The sequence below is a fragment of the Malus sylvestris genome, chromosome 15 (assembly GCF_916048215.2).
Source record: "Malus sylvestris chromosome 15, drMalSylv7.2, whole genome shotgun sequence".
Taxonomy (NCBI): Eukaryota; Viridiplantae; Streptophyta; class Magnoliopsida; order Rosales; family Rosaceae; genus Malus; species Malus sylvestris.
The window spans coordinates 19,611,669-19,628,024 of NC_062274.1; the positions used below are offsets into that span (position 1 = coordinate 19,611,669).

Sequence of the window (16,356 nt, forward strand, 5' to 3'; positions counted from 1 at the left end):
TCTACCCTCCTCATCTCATATTCTTGCCATGCTCTCCTATTTTTATGATCATGATTAAATCACATTAATATTTTATATTCCTATTATTTTTTATCTTATTATTTAAAAAAAAAAAATTAATATAAAATTTTGATACGCCTTTACAAAATATATTGAATAGGCAGACAATCAAGTCCGAAAGAAGCAGCTCTACGGGGAGGGGAGGTGCTGCACTGCAAGTACAGAGTGGGATCTCAATATGCGTTAATGGCGAAAACCAACTGGACTTCGAATTCGAAACTATTCGTTTGGTACGATATCTCTACTGAATGGCAAGGGTTTGCACCCGTGAACTCTTTCGATTCCGGAGGTCCATTTTCTCACACCTCGCTTCCAACCCATCAAAATTCAATCTTTCCTTGCCATCCTCCCCATTTTCCTCCTCTTCGTTCGAACCCTCTGTCAACCGCTACATATTTTCGCTTCTCGATTCGTGTCAGAGCTTGATCCAGATCACCCAACTCCACGCCCATTTGATCACCCGGGGCCTTTTCGATTCGTTTTGGGCCCGGAAGTTGCTCAATAGCTATTACTATTTCGGCGATTTCGATTATACGATATGGGTTTTCGTTTACATTGATGCTCCTGGTAGATTTTGCGTTAATACAGTTATTAAGGCGTACTCACTGAGTTCGGCGCCGGTCCGAGCTTTGGTGGTGTATTTGGAATGGCTGAGGAATGGGTTTGTTCCCAACAGCTATACTTTCGTACCGGTTTTCGGGTCGTGTGCGAAAATGGGTTGTGCTGAATCTGGGAGAACATGCCATGGGCAGGTTGTGAAGTATGGGGTGGACTCTGTGCTGCATGTGCAGAACTCATTAATTCATATGTATTGTCGTTGTGGGGAATTAGAGCTTGCCAGGAAGGTGTTTGATGAAATGCCTGAGAGGGACTTGGTGTCTTGGAATGCAATTGTCGATGGGAATGCCAGATTTGGTGATATTGAGGTTGCACGTAGGTTGTTTGATGAAATGCCTGAGAGAAATGTGGTTTCTTGGAATGTTATGCTTGGTGGGTACTGGAAGGGAGGGAAGCCAGAGTGTGCATTGAAGTTGTTTAGGAAAATGGTGGGCATGGGATTGAGGGGGAACGAAACTACCATGGTGAATATGCTTGCGGCTTGTGGTCGGTCTGCTAGACTAAATGAAGGAAGGTCAGTTCATGGATGTCTAATTAGGACATTCTTGGAGTGGAATATATTTCTCAACACAGCTTTGATCGATATGTATTGTAAATGTGAAAGGGTGCAAGTGGCGCGTTTGGTATTTGAGAGCACGGCGTATAGGAATCTGGTTTGTTGGAATGCAATGATTTTGGGGCATTGCATTCATGGAAATCCTGAAGATGGATTTAACCTATATAGAGAAATGGTGGGTAGAACAAAGTCAAGAGATGGAGAAACAATCCATGAGAAGGAGAGTTCGAGGCCAGATGAAGATCGGGAAGGAATTATCCCAGATGAAGTAACTTTTATAGGTGTTCTTTGTGCCTGTGCCCGCTTTGGATTGGTAAGAGAAGCCAGAGATTACTTCAGCCAAATGATCAATGTCTTCCAAGTAAAGCCCAATTTTGCACACTATTGGTGCATGGCTAATGCTTTGGCTAGTGTGGGGCTTAGACAAGAGGCAGAGGGAATAATTAGGAACATGCCGGAGGTTGCTGTGGACTTGGCACCAGAATCCTTGGCATGGGCTAGTCTGCTTGGCTCGTGTCGTTTCCAAGGAGATGCGAAGTTGGGAGAAATTGCAAAGTCTCTCATTGAAAAGGAACCTCAGAACATTGCTTACTATCGGTTGCTGCTGAATGTCTATGCCGTGTCAGGTCAATGGGAGAATGTTACTCAGGTAAACAAGATGATGAAAGAAATGAAGTTGGGAAGAATCCCCGGATGCAATCTTGTGGACTTGAATGAAATTGTTCATGAGCTCAGAGTTGGAAGACATTATCAAGTTGACCTTGTAGACTCCTGACTTCCAACAGCAATGACTCTGTACACACAAACTGAAAGTTGGCATAAAGTTCTGAACATGTCAGAAAATGAAGATGGGTAATGCTCTGGATGTCGGGAGCCAAAGCAGCCGTGATCCTTCCCTGTTTCGACTGAATTTCATGGATTATTTAACAAGGAAATGAAAGAGGTCGCACTTGGTGCGATGGCAAGTGCCTTCGCCCATGAGCGGTAGGTCTCGGGTTCGAGACTTGGGAGCAGCCTCTCCATAAATGGGGGTAAGGCTAGCCGACATTCACCTCTTCCAGACCCTGCGTAAAGCGGGAGCCTTGTGCACTGGGTACGACCATTTAACAAGGAAATGAGATTACTAAATTTTCTATTTGTGATCAAAGCGTTTGATTTCATAAAGGGTTTTGGCAATTCTTCGTTTGGGTCTCATTGGGTTATACCTTATTTGTACAAAAGCAGCTTTCCAATCTCAAAGAGTACGGGCTTATTTGGGAAGTGCATTTTAAATGACTGAAAACGCTTTTGAAGAAAATGTTTTTGAAACCAATCCTTAGTAAAAATGCAAGTGGATCATTGGAAAAACACTTGAAGTGCTGGTGTTTCTTTTAGGAAACACTTCAAGTGCTTTTTGAACCCAAAAATATTTTTTTCAAAAACACTTTCGGTCATTTGAAAGGATTTCTCAAACAAGTCCTACATCTCATGAGAGCTTGGTCGTCACAAAGATATAGAAGAAATGTAATACGGGACACAACCAAACATAAAAACCAAAAATCGTTCTAAATTGTTTTCACCTTTGCGATATTGTTTTCTTCTTTCTTTGCCTCGCATTCGTCATCCTTTTTTATGCCTCCCCTTCCCTAATATGTTCTCTCCACATCTCAACCACAAAAAGTGAACTAAAAACTAAAAACAAAGAGGTCGTTAAGTGAGCCCAAATCAAATCTTTGTGAACACTTGTGTCTTTCGGAACAAGGATTCGAAAATTCACAAAAATTCATGAGCAGCACACCAGTTGCGATCAAATGAATATCCCCATTAAGCTAGAAAAGAACACAACTAAGGCACACACACCAAGCTTGATTCAAACCACATGAGAAACCACTTAATGGAAGTAGAATATTGTAATTCAGAAAGAGTAAAACTGACTGGCATTGACAGCAGTAAGAACAACCACCAACACCAGAATCCAACTTTTATCTACAATTCAAGGACTTAACGACTCCGATAAAGCACTTAAAAACACAGAATAATAAAGAAGTCAGCTGATAAACTAAAATACACAATAGGTATGCCAGCTCTTGAAGTTCCCCACTAAAGAGACATCACCGAGAACTTCATTCAAACGCCCACTGGTTCTCACGACGAACTTCCTCCTCTTCCTCCGGGGTGAAGTCGTTCTTGATGTTGAAGGTCTTTCTGATCTCTTCCGGAGTCTTACCCTTGATCATGTCTGCAACCGTCTGGCAAGTCAGGTCCAAAAGGGTCTTGATGTTCAAGTAGTTTGCAGCCTGTCAGTGTCAATACCAATATCACCATATATTAGAAATACATAGTTAATGTCAGTTTCGGCGATCAGCCACCCACAGAAAGAATGAAAACAACCATATCAAATTACTGTAGTTTCTACAAATGATTACGCAATACATTCATAACCAAATTAAACCGACAATAGTATTAGTTGTACTTCTTTCCTCATGTTTTGTTCCCTACTTAGTCTATTAGGGTGCATTTGTTTGGCTTCACTAGCCTTCAATGGACTAGACTGGACTACTCATTAGTGCAGTCCTATGTTTGTTACATAGTGGGACTATGTTTAATGGGATTGAAGAGGACTTGTGTTCACTAACTCTCTCACTTAAGGGTCTTAGCGAGACCCCCCAAATACCATGGAACTGCTAAGATCCTCGTTGTGTTCTTCACATCGCATCCTTCTCTGCTTTCTTCTTCGCATCGCGTCCTACACTCACCAAACTCTGGCAAGATCTCTCTCTCTCTTCGCCCTGAGCCCAAAATCATTAATTAGACCTTAGATTTGACCTTCAATCGAAGAACCCACGAGCTCCGTTTCCAATTCAAGAGAACTCCGGCGCTTTAAGGTTTTCAAATCGAATTTTTGGTCCTGCATATACAAGTGAGCTTGAAGGATTTAATTTTTTTGGGATTTGATTTCCTTACGAAGGATTATAACCATGGAGGGTTTGCAGAAGTTGATTGGGTTTTGTGTTGGGTGCTTTGCAGTCTTACTCTCCTTGTTTTTTTTTTTACTTTATTTGTTCTATTCTTTATTCAGAACATTTGATGGATTCCGTGAATTCATTGCGTTTGGTTTGTGAAGGGAGGTTGGATTTGTGAGTTTTCTGGGATACCATTTAGTTCTGATCAAATTGAACGATTTCTAGATTCTACGAATGGAGTGGTTGATCAAATTTTGAATGACTTCAATTAGTTCTGATTTTTCTGGGATACCAAATTGAACGATTTCTGATTTCTTTGGAATTAGGGTTAAGCATTTGTTGTTGGAAGTTCTGCAATTTCCAAGGTGCAGAGGAGCACCAACAATTTGCGAAGAAGATGCCATTTTTTCCATATTGATATTTTTAATACAAAACGTTTCACTAAGTTAGTCCAGCTTAATCCCTTAAACTAGTCCGATCTGAGATAGTCCAGTGCAACAAACGCACCCTTAGGGTCATAGCCAATAGTAGTCTTTTGGTTGCTGTACCATTCCAAATTGCCTATTCTCTAGGGATTCAAGTTATTGTAATTCCGCAGAGGACTAAAAAAAATTCCTGCAAAGAAGCGGTTGCTTCTCTCATAAGAAAAGAGTCCGTATAACCACCAAAGTGGACAATGACATTGCATACGAAACTAGTTAATTCTTCCAAAACTAACACAGCACCGATGTTGCAGAAGGATTCACATTCTCTTATAAGCAAACTTAATCTCAACTTGAACAAGAAAGCAAGACACGTAAACGAAAGGCAAATATTTCAAGGCGAAAATATCACTCTTTATCTCAACTTCAAACATAAGCACAACACAAATTTAAGTATAAACGGAACAAGCATAGTAATTCGATATCAAGATAAGCCATCAGTAACGAAACAACAAAATCAACCAATTTAAATTCACAGAAACCTAGGAATACCCCTAAATCATACCAAACCTTCATAGAAAACCCCTAAATCAGTAACCCTAGGCCCTAAAACAACACAATTGACCCCAATCCCCAAATTAAAAACCCTAACCCAAGCGAATCCCCAAATTCTGAAACCCTAGAATCAAACCAAGCAATCGCGAACAAGAATTAGACCAAAATTCAAGGTTAAATTAGGGTTTTAACATACCAGAATGAGGTCAAAGAGCGTAGCTTGGTCGACCTTGACGAATTCCTGATCCCAGGCCTTGAGATCGTCCTCGGAGATCTTCTCGTCGGGCTTGGAGGCGTCGACGTGCTTCTTGCAGTACTCGATGACCTTGGCCAAAATCTTGCTGGTGACATTGGGCAGAGGAATGCCATTGTCTGCGCAATCGTCCTCGATCATGTGCTTGATGGTCTGCGACTCCAGCGCCACCGCCTCCTCGACCTCGAACGACTCGCCGTCCGAGCTCTTGAGGGTGATCTTCTTCGACGACGACGACATGGTTGGTGACGGTGATGACGATGGTCTCCAAACGACGCCGCTTTAAAAACTCGAAGGGGTTGGAGAGAGATTTGGTTCTGGTTGTAGTGAGAGAATTTGATTTCGCACGGGAAAAAATAATAAAAATGAGGCGTGGAGGGGTGAGAGGTATGTGACGCAATTTATATGGAAAACAATTTTTCAGATCGAATTTACAAATCAAGTGAGGGATCATTAATAAAAAAAAATTAGCATGTTAGTAATAATTTAAGGCTTTTTATATTAGCACTTTACAAAATGTTGAATGTATCCCACATTAAAATTTAATATTAAATAATTTATTTACTCTACTATGCAATGGTAATTTTGACCTTATCAGGTGTTTTTTTTTAATTTCTAAATACACCCAAAATAATTTTTAACGTATTATTTATCTTCTTCAACTATCAAAATCCCTTCGACCTTCCATTGTTGAACAAAACTCTAACAAATGAAACTACAAACATGTTGATTGAGAAAAATTATTTTTGACGAATGAAACACGAAATCGATGTTTCGTAAATTTCACATGAGGTAAGACTTCATATTCCTTATTGTTTTAGTGATTTTGATGACATCGATAATTATTTAATTTTGCTTTTGCTGCATTATTCAAGCTTCTATATTCGTAATCATCTTCTAGGGATCACACGGATTACATGAAGAATTAAATACCTAAAATTACCACCAAATATTAAAAACAGACGATATGAGTTTTAATGGTGGAATTGAAAACAACCCACGTATGCTTTAAATCTCACGCGACATCTTTTATCAAAATTCTAGTCGGCGTTTTTTTGCCCAAATTAAAAGTTTTATAAGATTTGAGAAATGTGGGGTGTATAGAAAATTTGGGGTGCATGTAGAAAATGTAAAGTGTATATTGAGAATGTGAGGTGTTAGGGTATTATGGGAAAATATGTGGGGTTTATTAAGACAATTTTTCATTGAAAAAACAAATGTGGGGTGTTAATATAATAACCCTAATTTAATCATCGAGAACATGGCATATAATTTACAAAATATGCTTCAAATATGTAGTCTGCATAGCATTACCTATGTCAAAATTACCCCAAAAAAAAAACACAAGGAAGGGGTAATAGGAAGTTGAACAAAATAAGGCTTATTTTATTAACACCCCACATATTGTTGATTAAACCCCACATACTTAATACACCACACATTTGCTTTTTTAATTAAAATTTATCTTAATACACCCCACATACTTTCTCATAATACCCTTACACCCCCTCATTCTCATACACCTAATATTTTCCACATACACCCCACAGTTTTTATACACTCCACATTCTTCAAATCTTATAATACTCAATTTCAATTTTTATAAATTAAATTGACTTAGGATTAAAACCTTAACATTCTCTAAAAAGGGAAGTCTACCATCCAGTCTGTTGAGCCTGAGTTTCATTGGGTCATCATAGCCAATCTTCTTTTCTCTATCTCTTAAGTCTTTTGCTAACAAAAAAGGATTTCTGCTAAAAAATGGCAACTGGGAGGAACCTAACAAAGCAAAAGTAAACCCCAGAAGATGAATAAGAATGGAAAATGTGTTGCTGGGTTGGCCTCCTATGAAATTGGGTAGTATGGAAAGCAAAAGCAGGCTTAAATAATTACTGATGTTGTTGAATAATTAAAACAATGACAAATATGAAATTTTACCTCATGTGAAGCTTCCGAAATATTGATATCGTGTTCCGTTCATTAATTTTTTTTTTCTCAATCAACGTGTTTATAGTTTTAATAGTTAGAATTTTATTCATCAATAGAGTGGAGGTTGAGAGGGGTTTTTATAGTTAAGAAGATAAATAATATGTTAAAAGTAACTTTGGGTGTATTTAGAAATTTCTTATTTTCTTTAAACCTCATAAGGTCGAAATTGTCATTATATAGTAAGTTACATAAGTCACTTAATATTACATTTTAATGTAAAACGCATTCAACATTTTGTGGAATGCTAATAAAAAAAGCCCAAAATAATTGAACACACAAAAAAAATAGAGAGCATTTTTGCTCACCACCATTTAGTGTGGTGTATGCTTACCATCCTATTTATCACCGTTAGATGAGTTTCAATTTCGAGATTCGTGTAATGGATAGGAACAAATCTCAAAATTAAAACTCATCTAACGGTGATAAATAAGGTGGTGAACATATACCACACTAAATGGTGGTGAGCAAAAATGTACTCAAAAAAATAGATAGGAAGTGATATATGTTAGGTTTGAATCAAATTTCTAGGCCTATCTTCAATCCCACATAAGAAAGATAAGAAAAAAAATTCTTGAAATTGCCATCACACAAATTGTTTATTTGTCGCACATCGAAACGAGTTATTCTCCAGTCTTGACCGATTTCTAAAGGAGGCTACAATTACTTTATATGTCAAAACTCGACTCATTGACATTTGCTGAATCAACTTTATTATGTTTAATTTTAATATTTCTAATTATAATAGTTCAAATTATTTTAACGATCACTAAAAATACTAACCAACGTTATGATCTAATTATAACTGGCTCATTTACTTAACGCAAATTCTTATTCTTTAGAAAATCTTTATGTCAAAACAATCACTAAAGATAAGCTGAAAGAGACTGCAATGAGAAGTGGTGCAATATAATAAACCAGAAGTGGGGACGCCTAATGCATGTATGCCGTGCATAAAATGATGAAGAAAAGGCATCCGGATTCTCATCAGATCTTCTTTGTGAAAATTACCGGGATTTTTCAATCTTGTCCGTTCATCGTATATCATGCGGTCAAAAATTATTTTAAATATTTTTATTTAAAATTAAACACAAACATTACTTGACAAAAACTGACCGCACAATGTACGATGAACGAACACGATTCATGAATTCCTAAGATCCTTACCAAAAGAATCCAAAGAGGATCATGTTGGGAAGAAAAGCGTTTCTCATGCTACAAAATTGAGCTCAATTATTTGAGTTGTGCAATACGATAAATTTTTCATTATGACAAGAATACACCACGTGTTTTCATGTAAATAGTGGAAAATTTTATTTTTTTAAGTTATTATTTTTAACACATATCTCACCATTTGTATAATGACACGCAGGAGCGGATCTATTAAGGGACCAGGGTAGTCTCGGGACCACCCGAAGCTCGAAAAAATGGATGTGAGGATCTTCAAGGACCACCCAAGTCTGGGCAGTGATGGAGAAGAACAACAGCCATGGCTGCCACAAGCTGTGCATTTCAGGAGGAGGAAGAAGAAAGCCAATTTTTTTTCAAAATGACTTGGCGAAAACAACGTCGTTTTGAGCCAGATCATTAAAAAAAGTTTAAAATCTTACTCACGTGAGAACCCTCACACTCATAGCAATCAACTACTTCAGCAATAGAACCTTCACTATACCAAATATGTAACCCTTCTGCGTTTTTTCTCCTTGTGAAGCTCTGATCAGGACTCTGGAGGCTAGCCGCTGCTGCCCTGCCCACTGGTCGTCTTCTTCTTGGTCGAGGAGGTTTGTATTTGTACTCTCTTTGACTCTGTGACTCTCCATTAAATAATTTTGCCAGCCACTGCAGTCTGCTGATAGTGTTAGTATATATATGAATGTGTAGCTATAGGACTGGGCTGGACCCGTTGAGAGGAAGGAGAAGGAATGGAAGGAGGGTTTTGGTAATTTCGAAAGTGGAGCAGCAGCAAAGTATGGTAATGATTTGGGGGTCGAGCCGCGAGGCGTCGTTTGGGGAAAACAAGATTTTGAACCCAGAGACAGCCACATGTAAATTTTGCTTCTTTATTTCTTAGCTCAAATGGGATAGCTTTGTTTTTTCTATTCTTGTTTGTTGTTTGCATCTAAATTATTTTTTTATTTAATTATTTTGATTTTAAATATTGAAGATTAGCTCTGTTTTGTCAGTATTTTTTTGCCTAATGTTGATATGAAATTTGATTTTAAATATTGAAGATTAGGTCTGTTTTGAAGATTAGCTCTACTGGTTTTCTTTCAGATTTTTACCCTTGAAAGTTTTTAGTTTTGGCTTTTGGGCCACACTGTCAAAGTCATCTGCTTTTCATGTTTCCTAAATTTTCATCGGCTTCATTGTAAAGCTGATTTATTGCTTTTAGCTTAATTAGACAATGAAAGAATAAAAAGCTATACTTGAGCAGATATCATATAGATTATATATAATTGTGCATTATCTTTGTAGAGCTAGTTTCAAAATCATGTTTTGGCGAGTTGTGGAAAGTTGGAGTGGTTGGCAAAGGCAGACATGGTTTGATGTTAAATGGGTGGGTAAAGATCGGTGCTTTCTTTCGATATTCGTTTCGTGTTTTTGTGTAATGTGTTGGCTATATGCATTGTGAATTGGAGTGCAACTAGTTTGTGATGCTAAAAGGGTGTGTAAAAATTTGTGCTTTCTTTCGATATTGTTTCCGTGCTTGTTTTCCGAACTTGAGGTGGTAGTGGAATTGCAAGGACTATTTCGTAGAGTGTAGTGAGTTGATCAAGTTGCAGCCTTTGGAAGGCGTAAACTATATATTCTACAATTTGTGCATTTCTCACAAGTGCAAGGCATGTTTTCGTTCACCTCTCTAGTCATTACCTTTGTGTCTGCATTTTTGCCTTTGGCATTCATAATATTAGAATCCCACGGGCACGGACCTAATTATAAATTTATAAATGAATCTGATTTCTCGTTTTTCATATAATATTTGTTTAGCTTCATCAATTGATATAGATTTTTTTTTATTAATTGATATGTGTAGAAATTAGAAGTATGGAACGATATTACAAGCGAAAATCATCATCAATTAGTTCGGACAATCATATTCCAAATAGTTCATCTCCAAATAGTTCAATGATATTTTCATCTTGGTTTTTTTTTTTGGAGCTTTTATATTGGGACCACAACAACAACAACAACAAAGCATTTTCCCACTAAGTGGGGTCGGCTATATGAATCCTAGAACGCCATTGCGCTCGGTTTTGTGTCATGTCCTCCGTTAGATCCAAGTACTCTAAGTCTTTTCTTAGAGTCTCTTCCAAAGTTTTCCTAGGTCTTCCTCTACCCCTTCGGCCCTGAACCTCTGTCCCGTAGTCACATCTTCGAACCGGAGCATCAGTAGGCCTTCTTTGCACATGTCCAAACCACCGTAACCGATTTTCTCTCATCTTTCCTTCAATTTCGGCTACTCCTACTTTACCTCGGATATCCTCATTCCTAATCTTATCATTTCTCGTGTGCCCACACATCCAACGAAGCATCCTTATCTCCACTACACCCATTTTGTGTACGTGTTGATGCTTCACCGCCCAACATTCTGTGCTATACAGCATCGCCGGCCTTATTGTCGTCCTATAAAATTTTCCCTTGAGCTTCAGTGGCCTACGACGGTCACACAACACGCCGGATACACTCTTCCACTTCATCCATCCAGCTTATATTATATGGTTAAGATCTCCATCTAATTCTCCGTTCCTTTGCAAGATAGATCCTAGGTAGCGAAAACGGTCGCTCTTTGGTATTTCCTGATCTCCGATCCTCACCCCTAACTCATTTTGGCCTCCATTTGCACTGAACTTGAACTCCATATATTCTGTCTTTGATCGGCTTAGGCAAAGACCTTTAGATTCCAACACTTCTCTCTAAAGGTTAAGCTTCGCATTTACCCATTCCTGAGTTTCATCTATCAACAATATATCATTTGTGAAAAGCATACACCAAGGAATATCATCTTGAATATGTCATGTTAACTCATCCATTACCAACGCAAAAAGGTAAGGACTTAAGGATTGTTGGTGCACAAAATCAGTGAGGACTTTGGTACAACAAAAAGTATTAAGTTTGTGATCTTCGCTAGATTGCTCCGGTCATTAGTGTGAATAAGTATGTAAATGGATAGAGACAGGAAAGCAAACACAATATGTACGTGGTTCACCCAGATTGGCTACGTCCACAAAGTAGAGGAGTTCTCATTAATTGTGAAGGGTTTACACAGGTACATAGGTTCAAGCTCTCATTTAGTGAGTACAAGTGAATGATTTAGTACAAATGACATTAGAAAATATTGTGGGAGAATGATCTCGTAATCACGAAACTTCTAAGTACCGAAGTGTGGTATCGTCTTCACTTGCCTTATCTGTCTTATAGGTAGATGTGACATCTTCTCTGGAAGTACTCTTCCTCCATCCAGGGGTGGTATCTTTAACTGGTGGAGATGCACAAGGTAATGTATCAATTTCACTTAAAGCTTACTTGTAGTTTCAGGCTTGGTCAAGCGCGATACAAACCATGTAGTAAGAGTCCCCCAAGTCGCCGAGCTAGGGGATCTACTGAAAGAGGTGACAGACAAGGTAAGCAATCAGAGCTCCAAGCAATCAGTCCCAGATCAGAAGTTTGATTTCGAGTTCCGGATGATTGTTCTCATTCTCCCTATCTTGCAGGCAGCATGAAGGATAAAGAGAAGAAAAAGGAAAATAGATGATATAAGATACTTTTGCTTTTGAAGAAGTAACTTTCCACAGGCTTATTCTTGAACTGGGCTGGAGGGTTTTCTGGTTTCCTCCAGAGTATAAGGCCGACTGAAGAATTTAAGGGTCAAAACAAGTCCATCAAATCTAGAGTACATTCGACCCTACTGATATGTGATACTTTGCTGTTGACAAAGTAGTGGATGTATCGGCACATGTTATGTTACGCTTGTCTCCACATGCTTCATTGTATCCTTCTCACTTGCCCTATCTGTTCCTCAGGCAGATGTGGTATCTTCTCTGGAAGCATAAGATGTTGAAGATGAGTACTCGAGAGCAATTCCAGGTAAGTAATCAGGTAAGGGGTTCCAGGCAGTCAGTTCCTGACTGGAAGCTTGATTCCAAGTGCTGACTGATTGCTCTCTTTCTCCTTGTCTTGCAGGTAAGAACAAGGCCAAAGGAAAAGACAGGGAAAAAGCATGATATGAGATACTCTTGCTTTTAACCCTAATGATATGAGATATTCTTGCTCTGGTGTAGTTTGTTTGCAGAGGTATTATCGGGGGGGGGGAAAGAAAACTGAGTATTTCGAGAGGTTTCGTTGGGAGTGCCCTCTCAGATATGTGGAAGGGTTGAGCATTTTGGCAGGTCTGCCTGTCCGTTGAGGATGAAGGTCGACATATATAGGAGTTTCCCTAACAACAAGTAGTAATGATATTCCTTTACCTTGCTTGGTCATAGCTCGGTAGTGGGAGTTACCAGCTTCACGTGTTTAAACTCTGTCAGAGCATTTTGAAAAAGTGGTTTGTGGTATCTAGAAAGCTGATGTTGCATGTGAAGATTACAGACAAGCTTTATCCAAAGAGATCTGGCTCTCGAAGTTGAGAAAGCGGTGCCTCTTCGATTTTCGAACAAGCAATCATGTCGGGGATCTGGCTCTCGAGATTCGGAGAACGGTGCCTCTTCGATTTTTGAGAAAGCAATCCTGCTGAGAGTCTGGCTCTCGAGATTTGGAGGGCGGTGCCTCTTCGATTTTGGAGCAAGCAATCTTGTTGGGAGTGTTTTCTCGAATGTGAGTAAAGATTGGGCATGTTTGCTAGTCTACCTTGCCACATAGCATAAAGGTTAACACACAGGGACTTTCCAATTATCCAGCAGTGGTGTTGTTCCTTTACCCTTGTGGGTAATAATATGGTAGCTAGACCTTCAAAATTTATGTGTCTAAACTTTGTTAGTGTTGTTTCTTTGCTATTCTTTTACCCTTCTTGGTCATAGAGATGTAATGGGAGCTGCAAGCTTTACGTGTCTAAACTTTGTCATAGATCTTTGGCAAAGTTATCTGTGGTACCCATGAGCTGATGTTGCGTGTGGAAAGTGGATGATTGAACAGTAAGATTCACGTGCCTTCTACTTCACCAGAAATCTTCGACAGAATGCCCGTAATTTCCGCAAAGCTGAGTGTGCATGTGACAGGTGATGACAAGGCTGAAAAAGCAGGTGCCTCTTCAATTTCTGAGATCGGCCCTCGTGGTCTCTGAGCAGCCCAACTTTATAGAGGCTGGCATTAAGTTCCAAAGCACACTTGAATCTCCACCAGTAGAAGCTTCATTCTTGCACTTCTAAGATCTTGATTTGTCCGACCTCTTCTCTCTTCAACACCTTTGAAAATGTCTGGCCCCTCCGACCGTCGTTTTGACTTGAACTTTGTTGAAGATGTAGCCACGCCTTCTCCAGACAACATATAGCGCCCATCCTTCTTATCCCCTACTGGTCCTCTTACCGTTGGGGATTCCGTGATGAAGAATGATATGACCGCTGCGGTGGTGGCCAGGAACCTTCTCACTCCCAAAGATAACAGACTACTTTCCAAACGGTCTGATGAGTTGACTTTTAAGGATTCTCTGGCTCTCAGTGTTCAGTGTGCAGGTTCTGTGTCTAATATGGCCCAACGCCTATTTGCTCGAACCCGCCAAGTTGAATCATTGGCGACTGAAGTGATGAGTCTCAAACAGGAGATTAGAGAGCTCAAGCATGAGAATAAACAGTTGCACCGGCTCGCACATGACTATGCTACAAACATGAAGATGAAGCTTGACCAGATAAAGGAATCTGATGGTCAGATTTTACTTGATCATCAGAGGTTTGTGGGTTTGTTCCAAAGGCATTTATTGCCTTCATCTTCTGGGGCTGTACTGCGTAATGAAGCTCCAAATGATCAACCTCTGATGCCTCCTCCTTCTAGGGTTCTGTCCAGTACTGAGGCTCCGAATGATCCCCCTCTGGTGCCTTCTCTTTCTAGGGCCCTACCGACTGCTGAGATTTCTCCTAAGCAACCTTTGTGAAGGCTCCTTCTTGTTTGTTTATTTTGACTCATGTATATATACATATTTGTAACTTATCGGAGATATCAATAAATAAGTTTTGCTTCATTTCAACGTATTGTGTTAAATACACCAAAGCCTTCTTCACTAAGTTCTTTGAAATTTTCTTTTGATGAAGCTTGTAATGACACGTGATATACCACCTCGTGTGCCGATCACATTGAAAAATCTCATGTGCAATACAACTGCTTTGTGTGCAATCATAGGGCCTAGGTGCCTTCGTGCCTAGGGAAAAGTAGGCCTTGGTAGTGACTACAATGTCCAGTAGTATTGAACGTTCCAGATTTTAGTATTTAAATTCAACCATTAAGTTTGGAGATATTCAAAGCTTCGTTACGGCAAGTGGCATTTTACTACAGTAATAGAAAGGAGTTGAGTCATTGCATGACGACGTAAGTTTGAATTTTATCGGTGGCTAATCTAACATCTAGTTTAATAAAATCTATCGTTTAACAAAAATGAAAAAAAGGTTTACTTTGCGCAAAAGGTTGATACCTATAACGCATTAGTTTAGTATTATTAATCTCTTCCTTTACAACCATCAAAAGATAGTGACTAGTGAGATACAATTTACACAAGGAAGAAAGTTCTCTTGGGTCAAGTTTGATTTCCATCCACTAAACCAAGAGTAGTGTTTGGGTGTAATCGTTTCACTATTTTCTTCTTATCACATAATAAGACAGAGCATAATTGTAAACCGGTTGCGCTTAAGATTTTGCCACAAGTGAGAGTAATTGTGTGTGTGTGTTTTTTTTTTGTATGACTTAGCAATGAAAGTCATTGTATCAAGACTCAGTCGTATTATAAGTATCAATTTTTTTTGTCAATTTAAGTCATAGAGTTTTATTTAATAACTTTGGTTTCATTTAAAAAAAAAACTAATGAAAAGTTCAAAAAAAATTTAGTTTTAATGAAAAATGACAAATAAAGGTGTAGTCTTATCACATTATATAAGTAACTTGGTATTCGAATGATCTTGCACCCCCAATGTGGAAATAATAATAGTCTTAACTATGATTAACCAATTACGTAATCCTATTTGGTATGACTTATGATCGTATGACATAACATATATGATGGTGATTATGAATATCTCTCAATCAAGCCTGTATAAAAATTGTTAATAACAAGCTTGATTGAGAGATAACTATACAAAAATTGTCACTGCTCTCACAATACACGTCCCATTCCAATGCTAAACCCTATTCTCTAGCAAGAGCATTTAGATTGTAGAGAGTAAAAGACAATTCATAATTCTTCACCACCAACCTCTTCTTCGTACTGTAAATATAAGTTCTTTATTTTACATTGATTTGATTATAATGTCTTGTTTTTGTCCACACAACGTTATTTCATAGGTAAGGGAAGTCATGATACATGTGTAATTATGTCATGTAAAAACAGGCCATGTGAACCCCAAAATGTATTGACACACTGACCCACATAAGCCTACTTGTGTTCCGCCAAAAGATTGTACCAAATAAAGGCAACTGGCTACGAGTCGCATCTAGCCTCTCCCCACACACGCCTGCAGTATATTTTCTGAAGAGAATGAAATGGATGGAGTTGTTGTGATACATGGGTCCACTGAGGACGTTTGGGATTGTTGTACTTTAAAAAAAAAAAACTACTTATGCTATGTTTTAAGAATAATCAGTTGTAAAATAAAGTTGATGAGTGTTTGGTTAATTGAATTTTAAAAGTATTGCGCATATGAAAAGCAGCGCAAAAGCATTTGCTATAATTTAATGTAAAAGTGATATAATTGTATTTAATGACAAATGTACATAGTAGTAGGAGTGGGGGTGATGACAGCAGTGATGGTAATGGTGATGGTGGTTGCG

General features: G+C 38.6%; 2 protein-coding genes across 2 annotated transcripts; one reads left to right on the plus strand and one right to left on the minus strand.

Moving 5' to 3' along the window:
* Positions 1-168: 168 nt before the first annotated feature.
* LOC126604910 (pentatricopeptide repeat-containing protein At3g51320) lies at positions 169-2,398 on the plus strand. Its single transcript, XM_050272232.1, has one exon. It carries the CDS (start codon positions 309-311, stop codon positions 2,007-2,009), a length of 1,701 nt encoding a protein of 566 aa, XP_050128189.1. The 5' UTR covers positions 169-308; the 3' UTR covers positions 2,010-2,398.
* A 680-nt stretch (positions 2,399-3,078) lies between these two features.
* On the minus strand, positions 3,079-5,787 carry LOC126604911 (SKP1-like protein 1A). The gene is made up of 2 exons (XM_050272233.1): positions 5,350-5,787; positions 3,079-3,510 (listed from the first exon to the last, which is right to left on the minus strand). The coding sequence occupies exons 1-2, from the start codon at positions 5,644-5,646 to the stop codon at positions 3,337-3,339; spliced, it is 471 nt and encodes a 156-aa protein (XP_050128190.1). The 5' UTR covers positions 5,647-5,787; the 3' UTR covers positions 3,079-3,336.
* Between the last annotated feature and the right edge of the window lie 10,569 nt (positions 5,788-16,356).